At 47.6% G+C, this 13,552-nt stretch overlaps 1 protein-coding gene across 1 annotated transcript; it reads right to left on the bottom strand.

The window, feature by feature from the left end:
* Positions 1 to 469: 469 nt before the first annotated feature.
* Positions 470 to 11,138, bottom strand: LOC126546021 (neprilysin-1-like). The gene is made up of 5 exons (XM_050194079.3): positions 11,101 to 11,138; positions 8,215 to 8,300; positions 7,809 to 8,152; positions 4,035 to 4,727; positions 470 to 1,560 (listed from the first exon to the last, which is right to left on the bottom strand). Exons 1-5 carry the CDS (start codon positions 11,136 to 11,138, stop codon positions 592 to 594), a joined length of 2,130 nt encoding a protein of 709 aa, XP_050050036.2. The 3' UTR covers positions 470 to 591.
* Positions 11,139 to 13,552: the final 2,414 nt, after the last annotated feature.

The following is a 13,552-nucleotide window of genomic DNA, read 5'->3' on the forward strand; positions in this document are numbered from 1 at the left end:
AGGTGAAGCAGGCGTTAATCACTCCCCATACGCGGGCCGATCTCGAAGATAGTGCAATACTGGGCCGAACCGCGGCGGAGGTATAATTCGCCACTAAGCGGCCCACATTCACAGCTTCGTTGGACATCCTTCTTCATAGAGTGGAAGGGCAATTCATTCCGTTTTTCACCATTTTTTCGTTAGGTACACCCGCAACAGCTTACTCAGGGCTACGGTTTATTCAAGAATTTATTAGATGTTACTGACATGTTATGGCATCATCATAAGGAGCTAAAAAACATTGACAGCAACGCCAACATAGGGGAAATTGCTTGTATTTACGCAGCAAATTAAAGAAATTTTAAATTAATGGAGAAGTGGAATAAAAAGAACTTGCCCCAGGTGCGGAACGATCCCATGACTTCGAATTACGCGTGCGATGCTGTACCAATTGAGCTACGCAGTGCCATAAAATACATTGCAAGCAATGTGGACGTTACTTGATAAAATAGGTATACTTAAAAAGGAAAAATCATAACTTGAGAATACTACCATGTCCCCTCTCTGTTGGCACGCGATATCCATTGTATGGTTTATTCTTCTTTGTTCCAATCAATGGAATGTGCACCGTTCCGCCGGGTTCATCGGCGAACGCTCAGAACAGCTGAACGCGGCCGCATACCGCTCCTGATTCAGGGCAGGTAGATTGCACCGCAGCACTTCGGCCGGGTACCGGGACGTTTTGTTCCATTCGTAACCGCCCACCGCGCAAAACTCGAAACAGCCGGCGACATAGAACAACTGTTCCTGGGTGTATCCCAGGATGCCCTCTTGCGGCGGCAGAGTGGAGAAGGCTAGCCGGGCCTTCTCGGTTCCCCCTGTGTCGGCGAACGCTTCAGAGAGTGCGTTCTTGCTGTGCACCTCGTCGTCAGTGAAGCCCTGTAGCTGTTTCCTGACGCACTCTAGGCGGCTGGTGAAATCGTCGAAGGACTCGTTCGACCACCACGTGCCGGCGACGCCGGTCCTTGTGACGTTGCTATACAACGGGTCGAAGGCGTGCGTCAGTTCGTGTCCCAGTATTTTTCCTATGCCGCCGTAGTGAACGGCCGCTGGCACGGCGTGTGGCACAAACGGGGCGTTCATGATCGCCGGCAGGATGGCCATGATGTGCACTACAGACATGTAAAACGCGTTCACCACGTATGCCTGGTAGGAAATAGCTTCATCACGATAAACGGTCACTGTGGATTTGTTTAGAAGGCGCTTCTGCTGTTCAAGGCGTCGGTGCTTTGTTTTGAACAGCCACTGAATGAACGGCTGCGAGACATTCGGATCCAGGTAACCGTAGTACGCATCGAGTGCCTCGTTGGTTTGGAGATGTTCTGGAAGGGGAATCACTGTGACAAGGCTGTCGATGTGCTCGATGGCGCCTTCGGCTGTTGATTGGTCCATCCACGAGAGATTAGCGAAGTTTTCTCGCGTGGCCTTCTTCAAGGCGTTCCATGTGTTATTCGTGTAATTGATGCTACGGTGTAGCTCCAGGCTGTCGACGATGAACCGACCGATGGCAAACGGCGCAACCTGCGTGTCGTAAATTTCTAAGGTCAGTGAGTTACTGCAACGGCTAAACACGCTAACTCAAGTTCATGGAAGATAAAGCCTTTCTATTCATAAGTAATTATGGTCGAAATTGCTGTGTAAAGACGCTTGCAAACCCAACCAGTTGCGACATTGGACCTATTGCGGAGCAACTCGGTGGCGAGCGGCAAGCATACCTTGCCCTCGAAGGAAAAGTTTAGATGCCCTCCTTGAAGTACAGTAAGTGACTTCATCAGCATAGGTTGCAGATCCTTTAAGAACGCAAGCGAATTTAGCATGTTAATATCCAGAGAGTGCTGCTGTGCTTTAGCTTTTAAGGTGACAGCACGCACGATGCCTACTGGATTCTGTGCAATACATAGAATAAAATACATCAACGCATTGGCAAAGACAGCAAGTGCTTCTAGCAGCAGACTAAGATTGTGGGCGTTATACTACAAGACATGCACGATCTGGTAAATTTGTCTGCATTCCAGCTCATTATATTGAAAGCTGCTTGCCGATGCGGAGCATTATGTGCAATAGCATCATATGAAGAAATGAATGCGATGCTAAAAACTCGTGAAGAAATGCCCATCGGAAAGGCTGCTGGTTCATAAGATCACCAGTTTTATATCTGTCTATACATAAAGGAAAGCCGTGTTAAGCAAGGCGTGGTGTGTTCGCGGCTACGTATTTAGGCTAAGCACGAAATATGGCAGCCAAAACGACTACTACAACATTATTAGCTCGGGCACCTCAAATTACTTGGTAAATATTGCATGACTATGCCAGAGCTCCTCATCACTGAATTTCACTGTATCGTAAAGCCATAAGTTGGATAATGGTGCACGCCTTAAACAAGAGGAAGAGTTGGCAGTTCCTTCATACTTATCTCCTTAGGTTCTTGTTTATGTCGTGCAGCAGCACTCTTAAAACTTGTTAGAAGGTTATCTAATCTACCTAAACACATAATTCCTTGTGTTCTGCCCTATTCCGTTAAAATATTCCCGTACGTGGTATATCTTCGTACATATATCTTGGTCTTTTCACTGTTGCTCCGGTTAGTAGACGCAGGATAAATGAAGCAGTGCTGACCTATTTTTCTAAATATTATTCGCAACGTATTTCATCTGACGGCGCCGAGAACACGCCAGAGTGGTCGAACTAGTGTGGGAGTTAAGAGACCCCTGCAAAAACAAGGAGTTAGAGTTCCCAATAGGGAAGGCAGCCTGCACGCGTCCTCACTTGCGCGTTGCTTGTTGTATTCTGATAATATCAGCCGAAGGTGACACTGCGCTGGTTTTCCGTACTCTTTGTTTTAGCTTTAATTTCCTTAATGATTTTTAAATAGGGTAAGCTAATTGCCAAACCATGGTGGATGCATTCCTGTTAGCGCATGAAGTTGGTGGTTAAGAAAATGTCTACTAGGGAGTAGGAGTTCAATTAAGTGATACCGACCCGGAAATATAGAAAGCCAAAGGAAACAAGCAACCCAATTTTTTTCCGAAGCTCAGTGAGTGCGAGGGATCTTTCCAATCGACTAAGAGCCATACAGTCATCAAGTGGCTCAATAATTCCGCCTTCACTTGGGATAAAAACGTGAATTTGAACTCCTGACAAATGTTTCGCGCCTCACGCTTTTGGGCACACTTGGAGATTCATGATAGGCTACAAGAAAGGGTGGAGTCGCCCAACAGAATCGTTAAGGATATTATCATTTTGCAAGGAAAAATTTATTTTTTGGTTCGTTCACAGTGCCCAAGCACGCGGGGGGGAGGGGGTGTTGTCCAAACAGTACAACTCAATAGTCTGTCTCAGTACTTTTACAATTACGATTAGTTAAAGCTCAGCAACATGTAATCAGAGCGAATCACTGCGAGACCAAGCTGACCCACATTGATAGCGTTACGCAGAGGCACACCGGTGCCCTTGTACTGCGATAAAGTTTGAGGTACTTTTATAGGTTTTACTCGAATGAGTAAACAACTGCTCTCAGAATTCGATGTGAAATGTTAGAATGCGTCAAACATGGCCACTAACAGAATCACTGTCGCACTTCTGAACGCTATATCCGTTTTGTATATAAAACGACTTAGGAACTTGCCACCCATGTAAGTTTAATGCGGGTGGTAGCCACGTACGTATGGTGGGCTCTAACGTTCTACTGATGCGATAAAGAGCTCTTCATTTCAGCCTGCATTTGATGTCGAAATTTCCTGAAAGCGACATGTCATAAATATATAATTAAGGAGTGGTGTCAGCCACCGTCAGTACAACTGTAACTAACAACGTTCGCGCACACTGACATAGTGCTGGTACATCACTACATTACAGCTGTTCAGTCCGGAAACTCGATTAACATGTGGCGCTATCAGACATTGGAGGTATTAAGCTTCTTGTCAGCAGGCACGTGCCACTTACTTTTAAGGTCGACTGTTACAGCTACTAAGACAACAAACTCTACGGTCCCAAACCTGGTTCGTGTACTTCAAGCATAGAGCCATGGAGGCCAGCTGGGCCATCGAATCCCCTCCAGACATGCAGTACAACAGCGAAGATGACAAGGCAGCACGCAGACTGACGACAATATTCCAGCCTGCGAAGAGCACGAGATCAGCGTAGCCGGACCGCTTCGCGTTGTCGAGGATCGTTTTGAGAAGCAGGCCGCTGTTGTTTAATGTCAGCACATGCTCGCTCTTGCCGATAGCCTGATCACGGGGTAGGCGTTTGTTGATCACCTTGAGCCAGGTTTCTCCCGTGCTGTGCCCGGCGGTATTGTTCGCTAGCTTTTCGATGGTAGTGTAGACGAGCGTAATCTTTTGAGGGGGAAACAAGGCGTTCACGGCAGTCAACAAGTCTGAGAAAACGGAGCGGATTCGCTTGGCAAATTTCGAAGCTTTATCGCTTGTCGCAGATGGCGCAACCGATGAGATGCAACTGGCTATGACTTTTGCGTTGAAAGTATGGTTGTCGATCTTGTTTTGGATATCGAAAAGCAGGCCATACCGCTTGTCGGTCTTTAGGTCTGGTGTGAGGCTAAGCAATGCGGGCGTCGCGAGGTTGTACTCGAGCGACATGCCCAGTAGGTAATCCATCAGGTCGAAGTCGCTGGGGAGTGCCAAGGAAGGCCACTGGAAGTTGAACTTCTTGAAAACGTCGAACAGAACCTGCGGGGATCAGAAGAGTGGGTGAGTTGCAGGGGTCCATGTCTCTTTGCGTGACACTGAAAAACACGACTTACGGAGCACAGTAGGCAAGAATGGAGCCAAATGTCGAAATACATGTGCGCTATGTTCCATCATCTCCTTCCCTCTCTACTGTGTTGCATAAGCTTCCCCGCCTACAATGAATTCCCACAATAAAAAAAAACTCTCTGTAATCAGGCCACATTTGGTCATAAATTTACGTGATGCGAATTGATTTTGTGAAGAGAATCGTAGATTATTTCAGTTGTATTGCCGGATATAGCTGAATATACCTGCGGGGACATAGCGCCTGGAAAGCCGGCTATATTTATTCATAATTGTGCGAAAGAATGCCGGAGATAGTGCAACGCCGGGCCGACGCGCAGCGGAGGTGCAGTTCTCCATTTAGGGGCCAATGGCAATTAATTATGCAGACTTGTTATTATCACTATAGTGATGACCTCACTTTACAGTTAACTTAATTTCATACAGCATACAATCATAGTAATAAAAATTTACTCCAACAGCTATTCAACTTTAATAGTTAGGGGGTTCTATGTATGAGTCACTGCCGATCACGAATGATTGCACACTATGAGTTAGCAATTGTGGCAGAAAAAATACTGACTCAGAGACATAATTAAACCTATCAATACGGACGTGCACCAAAAGGCTACGATTGTCGTACAGAACAATGTGATGCGTTATTACTACTGACTGTGCTATAGCATATCTTTGTTACCATAATTGAATTGCTCGTTAAAAGTGTTTTCATTTGACATTCATGATGCTATAATGAATAAAAGTACAAGAACACCGGACTGATCGCAGCACTAGAGATCACTAATGACTAGGCGTTATCATTTAACAATGATAACAAAAATGCACACTTTATGACAATTTCATTGATACCAATGATGACCTGCACGAATGAAACTACTTCCGTCATGCTGAAGATCGTGATTCTTGATGGCTAGGGGCTCCAACGTAGCGTGTTTGAACTGAACGTATGAATGTAGGAAACAAGCATGAAAGTAGGAGAGAACCGAACTGAGTGCATCACTAGTGATCGCTTATGACTATGATTAGGTACTGTGATTACTATGATGCCATGATTAGGCACTGATACCAAAAATCTTCATCTTATGACAGGTCTATTGATACAATTTTCCGAAATGCGCGAATTACAGTTACCACCACACACACAGAAAATAAGTGATTCATAATCACTAGCGTCTTAGCCACACGATTTCCTAACAGGCGTGGTTGAATCACCGTTTTTTTTTTTTTGACGTCTTATTTGATATCCATAACGTTATTGTGCTCAAGAGTGCGAGAATACTGAACTGACCATAGTGATTTTTGACCACTAGTTAACCTTCTCAGGTGTATCATGCAGTTCACTGCTAATTTTATTAGCACTTGAAAAACGTTGATAACGACGTGTTCGTTTGCAGGCTGCCCATAGCGACAGCAGAAAAAGTGAATTGTACTAATAACCAAGGCCTGTCTGTGCATAGTGATCATCACCGAGTCACTATTGGTGCTTCAGGTGATATCCAAGAAAATATCACACCTGCGTCACTTACTCTTCTAACGATCTAATGCTGACCATTTTGTCGGACTTGTCTACGTGAATTTGCTGTGCGAGCCGGTCTGCTAACACAAATAAGAAAAGCGACCAATAGTTTTCGTTATTTGCGTGAGAGGAAAGTTATTTGTCTCTCACATTGCCCTTTTATATGAATAAAAGTATACGCGCATACTACTTCTAAAAAGCTTCAAATTGGAATGTTCTTGAAGTGGGTACTGCTTTGAGGAAATTCGCTGGCGCTTTCAGTAATTGGGCTGGTATTTTGATTAATTAAACCGCATTTCAAGCGAAGCTTGTATTGGCTCACAAGTGGCGTTGTCGTGGCGACGCAAGCAAACTGCTTGCTCCTAGAACCGAGCAGCTGTGGGAATGGGCGTTTGGATGAATTCATAGCTGCGCCAGAGCGTGCGTCATCACCAAGGATTCCAACTTTATAAGGGCACGCCAACGCCGCGCGCACAACCAATCAGAGCCGTTTCACTACCGCAGGGGAGGGAGCGGGCAGCGGAAAAGGGTTTCATGCGTTCTGCACCGGTTTCGTTTTCGTTTAGTTTGGTCTCGGAAAAAGAATGGGACGGCCACACGTTGTGGGTTCCCCCGAGGGACAGGCAGCGCTCCACGAGGGGCGGCCAGAACTCGACCGTGAAAGGGCTCAACGTCGGCACGCCGACAGAGCCACCACAGCGCAGGTAATCTACAACAACCAGTGGTAGGCCGAAGCAATCAGGCACCGTTACCTGTAGGTTTCTTGACCGTGGCGAAGCTCAGGTGCGCGCAGGACAAGCTTCGCTTTCCCCCCATTTTCCCGTAGTCGAAGAGTTAGCCATTCGTACGTGTAAATTGATTAGTGCTTAGATTAAGATTACTGGCAGAGGGATTAAGTTGACTGTCACTTCAATTCATTAGCGCGGGAAAGCCCGTTGCTCGTGTTCCATGCACGATAGAAAAGGAATGTTCTTTTTGCCATTTTCAAAGCGTTGCTATAATTATTGTCTTTTTTTACATTTGCGACTTTGTTAAAAATGTGACCTTGTTGTTAGATGCGAAAGTTGAGGCCTTAACGTTGCATTTATTGCGTCGCGCGATTGTAAAATGTTACTGTTACAACGTTGCTGGCAAAACGCTTTTGTTATCTATAGGCGAGAGCTTTTCGTAGAAAAGAAGTGTTAGAGAGCGATTGACTCGGGGGAACTAGAAATCGCCTATTATTCAATATAATGAGTTTGCGTTACTGTGAGGATATCCGCATTTAACAAGCTGTCAGTACGGTATGTAAACATCTACGATGGACCATCAACGTCCAATTTTGCTCTATTTTGTCACGCTCGCTGTAGTGACGTACGTTAGCTAAGAAGCGAGAGGAAGCCTCGTGAACTAAGAGTACGAGGAGCAACCTCAAATGACTCCGCCCGCCGTCGCGTTCTGTCGTGTAGCGTTCCGTAGCTCAATCGCACCAAGCTATAGCTCACCTTTGTGTCCTCTCTGCTCTCCGAGTAAACTGTCTGGCAGCTCTGGAGTGCGGTCAGGCTCCTTCGCACTGACAGCACGGGGTGCTCAGGTGGCGAACGCTCCAGCTCACCCAGCACGAACGACAGCACGCGAGATTGGAGCAGAGAGAATTGACTCCCCATACTCGGAAGAATAAATGGGTGTTGCCTGTCCCATTTGCCGCAGACGTGGTCGTACAGGCTATCGCACGGGTCCACTCTGGGGTCCACGCTGGCGGCCAGCTCCTCCGCGTAGTCGAAGCACTTGGTCGGGTGGTCGCAGTAAGGGAACGCGAGGCGCGACAGCTTGTCAACCAGCAACCGGCCTGCGCCAAACAGGATCCCCAGGACAAGGACTATCTGCATGTTCACGACAGCCATGACGTACGTAAGGATGGTATCCTCGGTAGATCACAGAACCAATGCAATGGCGGCGACGCGATGCTCGAGGCCGGCTCCGTTCTCTTCTTTCTCCTCTCGTATCACTGCTCGTGCCCTTTACGGGGTTTTCGTAGCTTGCTTGCTGCTTTTATTCCGTGGCGCTTGCCCACTGCGGGGAATTAGCCACCATGGGTGTGGCTAAACGGACAAGGCAAGAGGCAAATTCGAAGAGAATATAATGCAGGGCAATGCGGAAATTTTACTTTAATTTGAATATTCTTAGTAGCCGTACTGAAAAACGTATAAGTTAGAAATAATAGCTTATTCTCAGGTAATTGAACACTTTATTAGTACAGTGTTATCATTCTGACTAATGCACGTGTGAATTCTGTAAACTCACCTAGTTTTTTGTTTTGTGAGACAGAGATATTAGCACTTTCTTATCGAGCTTTTCTTTGCCTAAAATTCAAAGCTAAGAGTCAAATCCGAAATCATCGTGAAAGTTCATCAGAATATGTAATTGTGGGAACTAAATGACTTTGTTCTGTCTAGGAAATACACGGCAGGGTCAATAAAGTATAACAGTTTAACGCTCTTTCAGATATGGTGCAGAAGCGACAGCGCAAGCCAAGGGTCGCAGTAATAAAATTAATATAATGATATACAACAGCGCAAATTTCGGGAAGAGGTTTGCAATCTACAGTTGACACCAATGATTGCCATATGCAAAAGCAAAACTGTTCTTTTTGTATATAAATCGTCACTTTTGTAGTATTTTGAAGCAGGAAATTTGTACACTTTTCTTTAGTGATGACGGAGTCTGCAGAGCAGATATAGCGGAGATGCTATGATACCGAAGCTTTTCTATTGTATTTATGCAATCAACCCTCAGTGACTGGCCAAATTTTATTCGGCCCACCCCCAACTCGCTTGTCCGTCAAGTGATGTTAAGAAACTGCGAGAGCTCCTCATCTGACATTTTCATAAATCGTCGCCAGTATCGAGTGTCACCAGCCGATCGTCAAATTATTCACGCAGCTAGAAGTTCGAAAAATGCTTGCGAAGAACATTATTGAACCGCCATGTAGTGCATGGGCGTCATCTGTTGTACTGGTAAAAAAGAAGGATGGCTCATGACGCTTTTGCGTGGATTATCGGCACCTTAACAGGGTTACCAAAAAGGACGTGTATCCCCTACCTCGGATTGATGACGGCCTTGACTGTCTCCACCGTGCTCGCTACTTCTCCTCTATTGACCTTCGCTTCGGCTACTGACAGATTGCTGTGGACGATCTCGACCACGAGAAGACTGCTTTTGTAACACCGGACTGTCTTTATCAATTCAAAGTGATGCCGTTTGGTCTATGTAACGCTCCTGCCACTTTTGTACGCATGATGGACTCCTTTCTTCACGGTTTGAAATTGTCCACGTGCCTGTGCTACTTGGACAACGTTATAGTATTCTCCCAAACGTTCGCTACGCACCTCGAGCGCCTCTCAGCAGTCCTGAACGTTTTTCGTCGAGCCTGTCTGCAAATCAGCGCATGGAATTGGCAATTCGGCCATCACCAGATTACCATCCCTCGGCATCTCGTGGACGCGAACGGAGTGCAACCGGACCCAGGCAAGATCCATGCTGTTACGCACTTCCCTGTTCCGAAGTGTGCCAATTATGTGCACTGCTTCATTGGCCTTTGTTCGTACTTCTGATGTTTCGTGAAAACTTTCGTGGCCATACCATGACCACTAACCGAGCTTTTGAAAAAAGACACCCCTTTCCAGTCGGGCGATAACGAGGCCTCTGCATGCTCGCATCTAGTCGACCTTCTCACAACGCCTCCAGTTCTGGCCCATTTCGATCTTTCTGCGCCTACCGAAGTCCGTACTGATGTCAGTGGTCACGGAATTGGCGCAGTACTGGCACAACGCCAGCGCGGCAACGACCATGTTATCGCTTACGCCAGCAGGCTCCTCTCACCCGCGGAGCGCAACTATGCCATCACTGAGCGTGAGTGTCTGGCCCTAGTTCGGGCGGTTGCGAAATTCCGCCCAAACGTATATGTCCGACCATTTTCCGTTGTCACAGACCATCATGCGCTTTGCTGGTTATGCTCACTGAAAGATCCTACAGGAAGACTTGGTCGCTGGGCCTTACGCCTCCAAGAATATTTGTATACGGTCACCTACAAATCTGGCCGACTACACAAGGATGCTGACTGCCTGTCCCGCTACCCGGTAGGCGAGCCTGACGACGCCGACAATAGTACCGCCTACGGCATTTTCTCAGTGCCTGCCTCCGCTAACATCGCCGATAAGCAGTACCGAGACCTATCACTGCGAGAACTCATCGAGCGTCTGCGCTTTACACCTACCGAAGCATCCGTTCGCCGATACGTCCTCCATGGTGGCATTCTGTGCCGAAGGAGCTTCCTCCCTGACGGATCTGATGGTCTTCTTGTCGTGCCAAAACATCTACGACAGACTATGCATTTTGACATCCATGACGCACCCACTGCAAGACATCTTGTGGTAACCCGCAAGTACGACCGCTTCTTCCGCCGCTTCTCTTGGCCTGGTCTCGCTCGCTCCGTCCGACGCTATGTTGCTGCCTGTGATCCCTGCCAGCGTCGGAAAACACCTCAGCTGCTACCTGCCGGTCATCACCAGCCGATCACCATCCCTGTGCAACCGTTCTTACGTGTTGGATTAGACCTCCTCGGTCCCTTTTACACGTCATCCTCTGGGGAAAAAAATGGGTAGCGGTCGCAACTGATTACGCCACCCGATACGCTATCACGCGGACTCTCCCTACCGGTTCGTCACTGACGTCGCGGACTTTCTCTTGCATTACATTTTTATACTTTATGGCGCCCCGCCACAGCTGCTTACTTACCGTGGTTGTAACTTCCTCTCGAAAGTTATCGCCGACATTGTGCGTTCCTGCTCAACTCAACAAAAGCTGACTACCTCATACCAATATCAAACCAATGGCTTGACAGAGCGGTTAAACCGTACTCTTACCGATATGCTGTCCAAGTACGTTTGCAAGGACCACCACGACTGGGACATTGCTGCTCCTTACGTAACATTTGCGTATAATGCTTCCCGGCACGACACCGCCGGATTTTCTCCATTTTATCTACTGTACGGTCGCGAACCAAGCTCACCCCTTGACACGGCACTTCCTCCTGCTGCGATCTCAACAAGCGAGTATGCGCGTGACGCCATCGCCCTCGCCGACCATGCACGCCAGCTTGCCCGTACTCGACTGACGGCCTCGCAAAACACTCAGCAGCGTCAGTACAACGCCCGCCACCATGACGTACAGTTTTCGCCTGGTGCGCTCGTGCTCCTGTGGTCGCCCTCTCGTCACGTCGGACTTTCAGAAGAGCTCCTTTCGCGATACACAGGTATGGTGATGCGCCAGGTGATGCCTGTGACGTACGAAATTGCTCCTGTGAGTTGAACCTTGTCCTCTACTCTGGCATCTAGTGATGTCGTGCATGTCAGTAGGCTCAAGGCCTACTACACTGCTTCCGACTCCGTCCTTTTGTTGCTCCGGGACGGCGCTTTTGTAGCCGGGGGTTGTGCTACGGAACAGTATTTGCAATGACAAAGAGGCGAGCAGTGAGAAGACGACGACGACGATTGGAGGTTAGCGCGGGCTGTTGCCTCTTGGCCAAGTACGGCGCATTCTCTTGTAAATATACTTGTATGTAGCTTTTCGTCTGCGTCTTCCTACGTAACAATATATAGGCAGATATAATGAAATTAGGGATCTTATGAAGCAGCAGCGTTTCAAATGTGTATTTTTTCAGGAGATTTTGCGCATTCTTTTCTTCGTAAGATGCTATTCTACATGCTGCCCCCAATTTTCTATATAATTCGCTAAAATGCACACAAATTTACCAAAGTGTCCATGCTTTGTAGTTTAACACTCACATTCTTAGTCTACCGCTAGAAGCACTTGCTGTCCTTGCCAATGCTTTCATTTATTCTAAATCTATGTCTTGCACTAAATCCAAGAGGCATCGTGCGTGCTTTCATCTTTAACGCTAAACACAGGAGCACACCATAAATATTAAATGTCATGCTAAATTCGCTTGTCTTTTTAAAGGATCTGCAACCTACGCTGGTGCAGTCACTTACTGTATTTAAAGGAGGGCATCTAAGCTTTTCTTTCGAGAGCATGGTCTGTTTGCCACTTGCCATCGAGTTGCTCTCCAACAAATCCAGTGAGGAAGCTGACTGGGTGTGCAGGAGTCTTTATTCAGGAATTTCGACCATGCAGGCACTTTTATACAGGAATTTCAACCAAGATTAGTTTTCAATAAAAAACGTCTATCTTGCATGAACCCAAGTTAGCGTGTTTAGCCATTGCAGTGACTCACTGACCTCAGATATTTACGGCTCGCTGGTTGCTCCATTCGCCATCACTCGGTTCGTCGTCGACAGCCTGGAGCTACACCGTAGCATCAATTACACGAATAACACATGGAACGCCGTGAAGAAGGCTACACGAGAAAACTTTGCTAACGACTCGTGGATGGACCAATCAACAGCCACAGGCGCCGTCAAGCACGTTGATAGATAGCTTAGTCACAATGATTCCTCTGCCCGAACATCTCCAAAGCAACGAGACACTCGATGCGTACCATAGTTTCCTGGATCTAGGTGTCTCTCAGCCATTCATTTAGTGGCTGTTCAAAACAATGCAGCGACGCCTTGATGAGAAGAAGCGGCTTTTAAACAAATCCGCAGTGACCGTTTATCGTGATGAAATTCCCTACCAGGCATACGTGCTGAACACGTATTACATACCTGTAATGCACATCATGGCCATCCTGCCGGCGATCATGAACGCCCCGTTTGTGCCACAGGCGGTGCCAGCGACCGTTCACTACGGCGCCATAGGAAAAATACTGGGACACGAACTGACCCACGCCTTCGAGCCATCGTTTAACAACCTCACTAGGACCGGCGCTGCCGCCACGTGGGGGTCGGAGGAGTCCTTCGGCAACTTCACCAGCCGCCTAGAGTGCGTCAGGAAACAGCTACAGGGCTTCACTGACGACGAGGTGCACAGCAAGAACGCACTCTCTGAAACGTTCGCCGACGCAGGGGGAACCGAGAAGGCCCGGCTAGCCATCTCCACTCTGCCGGCGCCAGGAGGCATCCCGGGATACACCCAGGAAGAGTCGTTCTACATCGCAGGCTGTTTCGAGTTTTGCGCGGTGGGCGGTAATCGCTGTATCCGGCCGACGCTTTGCTGTGCAACAAACCCGCCAGAAATGAGGAGGAGTTTCCGGCCTCGTTCAGCTGTGCTGAAGGAGCGGCGATGAACC

Source organism: Dermacentor andersoni, chromosome 10, assembly GCF_023375885.2.
Source record: "Dermacentor andersoni chromosome 10, qqDerAnde1_hic_scaffold, whole genome shotgun sequence".
Lineage (NCBI taxonomy): Eukaryota > Metazoa > Arthropoda > Arachnida > Ixodida > Ixodidae > Dermacentor > Dermacentor andersoni.